Source organism: Nicotiana tomentosiformis, chromosome 7, assembly GCF_000390325.3.
Source record: "Nicotiana tomentosiformis chromosome 7, ASM39032v3, whole genome shotgun sequence".
Taxonomy (NCBI): domain Eukaryota; kingdom Viridiplantae; phylum Streptophyta; class Magnoliopsida; order Solanales; family Solanaceae; genus Nicotiana; species Nicotiana tomentosiformis.
The window spans coordinates 89,185,261-89,191,951 of NC_090818.1; the positions used below are offsets into that span (position 1 = coordinate 89,185,261).

Consider the following 6,691-nt stretch of genomic DNA (forward strand, 5'->3'; position numbering starts at 1 on the left):
CACTTCTCTTTTACAAAGTTCATACAATTTCAACTGCTCAAGAGAGGTAAATGGTTCGAATAAATGGTCAATTCAAACAAATGGGTAAGGCTTGTAATGTGGTTGCCAGAAAACATGATTACAGGCTCAATGGGGTTAACTACAATACATAACAAGTTGGTGGGTAAACTATATAGCTGGATCAACAAGAAATGCCTATATCACTTCCAAGACTGAACAAAACTATTATTTCGCTTTGCAAACACACGGAGCAAGTTCTAGACATTAAATGCAATGCACAGAATACACCAAATCTCACACACACATGGGACATAACTCACTCAAGATTGGATTATCAAGACATCCTAGTCAAAGCAGTTAAGCAAAGTTAAGATCATACAATTTAAGGCACTCATACAAGAGTTAAAAACTGAGGCTAAGCATCACAACCAAAGCACTCACTATTCTCAAGGCATGATCAAGTCAAGAGATATTGCTTCCATTTCAAATCATATCACAAGTTTTTCCTACTTCTAAAAATAAAAATCTAACTACACCAGGTTCAAACAAAACCCTTGAAAAAGAACTGCGGTACAAAGAAAAACCAAGGGGTAATTAATACACTAACTGCAAAAGAAAATTTTTTTGTCTTTTTATTTCGACTTAATTCCCTCAAGAAACCCGTCGAATGATATCCATCGTCGGGAAAAATTAAAAATTTTAAATTTTTTATGTTTTTTCAATTTTTTCTATCTCTAACTACTAAAATTAACAAAAACTAAAATACATATAGATACAACATACAAATATCCCCCTACCCCACACTTTAAGTTGTGGCATATCCTCATGACACACAATTAAAAAGCATAAGGTAAAGGAAACTTCCCTGAATTTTAAGTCGGGGTTAGAGTCGAAGTCGGGCTCCATTCCACGCGCCCGAACTAGTGCACACATCCACGCAAACAACTTCTTCTCAGCCTTCTCGGGGGTATACCCCACACTTGTCTTTCTCAATCTCTGGAGCCTTCTCTATTGAACGTTCAGCTTCCACTCAACACTTGTAGCTGGTTTCTTCTTTTTCACTCCGGTTGCTACATTCATCTCAAAAGTCACCGTTTCCTCACCCACTCTAACCATGGGTTTTCTATCATGTATATCCAGTATAGCTCTACCTGTTGCTAAAAATGGTCTTCCTAGGATGAGGGAGACCTCCTTGTTCTCCTCCATATTCACCACTATGAAATCTACAGGAAATACTATCATGCCCACCAAGTGAACCCAGCCGAGCAAGCCTGTTAGATACTTTCTACCCAACTCACCAATGATAAGAGAAGACATGTTTTTATTAGCTAAACAGTAGCAGGACCATATGCATAGACATTTTGCTACTTCCTGTTAAGTTTCAAAGGCATACATTTTGTGATTTAGTGGAACAAAAATCCAAAAGACAACATAATCCGTTTGACCTTTCTAGTACCCATGTACAACCCACATAGCGTCTGCGGAGTCTCTAAAGATACAAAAGAGAGTCAAGATGGTGTCGGCAACAAGGCCCCGGCTATACCTCAAACTTGACCACAATATAAACAAACGGTACAATACATGACCCCGAAATGAAACGGTACAATACATGATCACAATAGAATGAATAATAATACAAGAGGAACAGTCAAGAATTCAATAAGGGCTTCAAATATTATTAAAACAACAAGTTAAGGATCATATACGTTTTCAAGTCAATTTCCATATTATTAGGTTGGGTGATCTTTAGTACTGATATTCCAGAATTCACAATACCTCCGTATTCTTACACGGAATTCGATCTCGGCCCGATCGGCTAGGCCATCTCATTTGAGACATTACCACAATTTCATTATAATTTCCAGCACAGTACTACCATGTGTGCAGAATGGCATCCGATCACGGCCCGATCGGCTAGGCCATCACATTTATGACAACAACCATTTTCACAATTTCATTCTCAATACCACCGTCTTCTTACACGGAGTCCGATCTCGGCCCGATCGGCTAGGACATCTCATTTGAGACATTACCTTTTTCAGTCAATCATCTCACATCATACTCCTTAACAATTACAAAGTCATTCTTGGCACTTGGCCATATTTCATAGTTCCAGTTCCCTTTTCCACATTCAAATATCATTATCATTATCAACATCAATAGGGCTTCCCATTCAAGACATTAATTCACATATGAACAATTCGGGAAATCTTAGGCACATAGAGGCCTTTCACACAATTTAGCATAACAACCTTTATTTCGGTCTTGACATGAAGTTTTAACATTCCTAACACATATTCCACATTTTGAACATATTCTCAAATGGAAAGATGACGTGATGAAGCAATTAGAATAAATATTGAACAAACACCCTTCAACACAACCACATTAGGAATAGCCAATTCAATAATGGTCAAGGACTTACTCCAATTACATGAACACCACGGGATTCGATTATAAGAAGAAAGGCATTTAGCAAATATACCTCAATTTAACTTCTCAAACTCTAAAATGATCCGGAATTCTTAGCAACTTCACTCTATTTTAGAATTATAACAAGTTGAACCAAAAATTAGGAAGATGATCATGGTTTTAGCTAATTTGAGCATTTTATCAAACACTAGGTGTGCATTAAGGTTCTAAGGCTCTTTTGTGGAAGATTCCATCATTTCACAACACATTCTCTATCATTTTTAGCTCACAATCTTCCCACATACTACAAGGATACATGCATGCAAGGTAAGCACTCCCATCCCCATGAATTACCTTACTAATGGCCCATTCTAGTTACATTTTGAAATTAAGAGTTTGGGTGATAGAATCTTACCTCTTAGAAAGAAGACCTAGGTGCCTCTCTTGATAATATTCAAGGTTTTAAGTGATAATTGAAGAGCAATTTGATGAAGATCACTTCTCCCTCTAGGACACTCTCTCTCACTCTAAAAATATCAGAACATATGATCATAATGGTCTATGGGATGTATTTTAAAGGAATAGGGTCGGGTTTAAAAATCCCAAAATTGAAGCTCCGGAACAGGTTTTGTGGTCTCATATACGACTGCATAGTGGTTATGCGGTTCGCGAAATGATCGCGAAAATGGGTGCCAGAGCTGGAAAGAAAATGACCTGGTCTGAGGTCACTATGCAGCCCGTAGACCTATTCTGCGGTCGCATAATGCACCGCAGAACGGTTCTGCGGTCGCATAGTGCACTGCAGTACCTCCCTCCGAAAAATCCCAAGGCGGGATATGCGACAAGAATGCAGCCCGCTAAACGATTTTGCGGTCGCATATTGGCCGCGAAATTGGGAATCAAAAATGCCCCAGAAATTTGCCCCACTTTGCGACCAGTCTGCAATCCACATAGTGGTTCTGCGGCCGCAGAATGGGCCGTAGAAATGCGTACTTCTTCCCAACATTTTCCTTCTACTATTATAACCTCTACGCCTACTTTAGCATCACGGAAATCGGGTTTTTAGGAAAACTTTTACGGGGCCTTACATCCTCCCCCACTTAAGATCATTCGTCCTCGAATGAGGATCAGGGTCCATTATTAGAACCTTGAGCAACTCAGTTATCATACCCTACACCAACAACCCCAAATTTAACTAACTCCCTAAATTTCAAAAACATTCGCCAGAGTTTCCTTTGTAACTAGGCCTATCCACCTGTCAGAGAGCCCCAGAATCACATCCTAACAACATGCATAGAAACCAACGATGTAACATAACTCATAAAAACACCAACTATGGCCTCATGTAAACAACATATAATCAAAAGGAACACATTTACATTAACTGAATAAGGGATACCGAATTCATAGGCGACAAGTTCATAAAAAGGATTACACAACTATTAAAATAAGTAAGGATACTTCTTCTTCATCTCCTCCTCGGCCTCCCAAGAGGTCTCTTCAACCTGCTTGGTTCTCCATAACACTTTCACGGAGGCAATTTCTTTATTTCTCAACTTTCGGACTTGCCTATCAAGAATGGAAACTAGGATTTATTCATATGACAATTCTTCATTAACCTTAATGGTCTCAACTGGCACAATAGTTGACGGATCTCCAACTACCTTCTTCAACATAGACACATGGAATACCAGGTGCACTAATGACATCTCGGGTGATAGCTCAAGCTTGTACGCCACCACACCAATCCTTTGGATGATTTTGAACGGCTCGACATACCTCAAACTCCATTTCCCCTTTTTCCCAAACCACATAATACCCTTCATGGGGGAAACTTTCAAGAATACCCAATCATATTCTTTGAACTCTAAGTCTCTGCGACAGACATCCAAATAAGATTTTTGACGACTCTGGGCAGTTTTCAACCGATCCTTTATGATCTTAATCTTCTCCATAGCCTGATGCACGAGGTCTAGCCCTATCAACTCTGCTTCCCCAATCTCGAACCACCAAATGGAAGATCTACATCTCCTACCATACAATGCCTCAAATGGTGCCATCTGAATACTCGCATGAAAGCTGTTGTTATAAGCAAACTCTTTAAGTGGCAAATGATCATCCCAGCTTTCCCTGAAATCAAGAACGCAAGCACGCAACATGTCCTCAAGCGTCTGAATAGTCCGCTTTGCTTGCCCATCGGTCTGTGGATGGAAGGTTGTACTAAGATTCACCTAAGTACCCAAAGCTTGCTGAAATGTCTTCCAAAAATTTTCCGTGAACTGAGCCCCTCGATCGAAAATGATAGAAACTGGAGTACCATGTAGCCTGACTATTTCCTTGATATACAACTAGGCATATTGTTCCGCTGTGTCAGTAGATTTAACTAGCAAGAAATGAGCTAATTTTGTGAGCCGATCCACAATCACCCAAATTGAGTCAAACTTGCGGGGAGTGCGAGGTAATCCTACCACAAAGTCCATATTAATCATTTCCCACTTCCACATTGGAATTTCTATGTTTTGTGCCAACCCACTAGGCCGTTGATGTTCGGCCTTTACTTGCCGACAGTTCAGAAACCTTTCCACAAAGTTCGTTACATTCCTCTTCATGTCATTCCACCAATAGACTTCCTAGATATCATGGTACATCTTTTTAGAATACGGGTGCATGGAATACCTAGAAGCGTGAGCCTCGGTCATGATTCTTTCCCGGAGACCATCTACATTCGGAATACATAGTCACCCTTGGTACCTTAGTGTACCATCATCCATGCTAAGAGCAAAAGCCGTAGTCTTATATTTTTGAATCCCCTCCTTCAATTGCACCAAAAATAGGGCGGTGTATTCCTTCTCTTTGACTTCCACAACAAGCGATGATTCGGCCCTATTTTGTGCAAGTACCCCTCCTTCATTAGAGTTCGTAAGACGAACTCCCAAACTAGCCAATCGATGGACTTCCTTGGCCAATGGCCTTTGATATGACTCCAAGTATGCTAAACTACCCATAGATTTCCGTCTAAGCGAATCCGCCACAACATTGGCTTTCCCCGGGGGATATAGAATACCGATTTCGTAATCCTTGAGTAACTCAAGCCATCTTCTCTGCCTCAGATTCAGCTCCTTTTATTTGAAAATATATTGAAGACTCTTGTGGTCCATGAATACATCCACATGGACCCCATACAAATAGTGACGCCAAATTTTCAATGCAAAAACCATCACCGCAAGTTCTAAGTCATGTATTGGATAATTCTTTTCATGATTCTTGAGTTGCCTAGAAGCATATGCCATAACGTTTCCGTGTTGCATTAACACACACCCAAGCCCAATTCTTGAAGTATCACAATATACCACAACTTCATTTGTACCCTCTAGCAAGGTCAACACCGGCGCTGTAGTCAGTCTCGATTTCAACTCTTGGAAGCTCCTTTCACAAGGATCAGACCATTGGAACTTAACTTCTTTCTGAGTCAATTTAGTCAACGGATAGGCAAGAGTAGAGAACCCCTCCACAAACTTCCTGTAATACCCTGTTAAGCCCAAGAAACTGTGAATCTCGGTTGGCGTTATAGGTCTAGGCCAATTCTTTACTACTGAAATCGTTTGAGGATCACCTTGATTCCTTCTCTAGAGATAACATGACCCAAGAATGTGACAAATTCGACCCAAAATTCACACTTTGAAAACTTTGCATACAATTGGTGCTAATGAAGTGTCTGCAACACAGCCCTGAGATGATCGGCATGGTCCTCCCGACCTCGTGAATACACAAGAATATCGTCAATGAATACTATCAAAAAGGAGTCAAGGAAAGGCTTGAAAACCCGATTCATAAGATCCATGAAAGCCATTGGGGCATTTGTTAGCCCAAAATACATTACCAGAAATTCAAAGTGCCCATACAGGGTTCTGAAACTTGTTTTCGAAATATCCTGCTCCCTGATCTTCAATTGGTGATACCCGGATCGTAAATCAATTTTGGAGAAGTATGTAGCACCCTGTAACTGATCAAACAAATCATCTATTCTTGGTAATGGGTACTTGTTTTTTATTGTGACCTTGTTGAGTTGCCGGTAATCAATACACATCCTCAACGATCCATCTTTCTTCCTTACAAAGAGAACCGGTGCGCCCCATGGTGACACACTCGGTTGGATAAAACCGTTATCTAAAAAATCCTTCAATTACTCCTTTAGCTCCTTCAATTCTACTGGTGCCATCCTGTATGGCGGAATAGATATAGGTTGCGTGCCTGGCATCACATCAACCCAAAATCAGTC

At 40.3% G+C, this 6,691-nt stretch overlaps 1 protein-coding gene across 1 annotated transcript; it reads right to left on the bottom strand.

The window, feature by feature from the left end:
• Window positions 1-4,004: 4,004 nt before the first annotated feature.
• On the bottom strand, window positions 4,005-4,367 carry LOC138895965 (uncharacterized). Its single transcript, XM_070180733.1, has one exon. It carries the CDS (start codon window positions 4,365-4,367, stop codon window positions 4,005-4,007), a length of 363 nt encoding a protein of 120 aa, XP_070036834.1.
• Window positions 4,368-6,691: the final 2,324 nt, after the last annotated feature.

What these genes read in the sequence shown, in the direction of transcription:
- LOC138895965 (XM_070180733.1), bottom strand. Translation starts at nt 4,367, where the DNA reads ATGGAGAAGATTAAGATCATAAAGGATCGGTTGAAAACTGCCCAGAGT.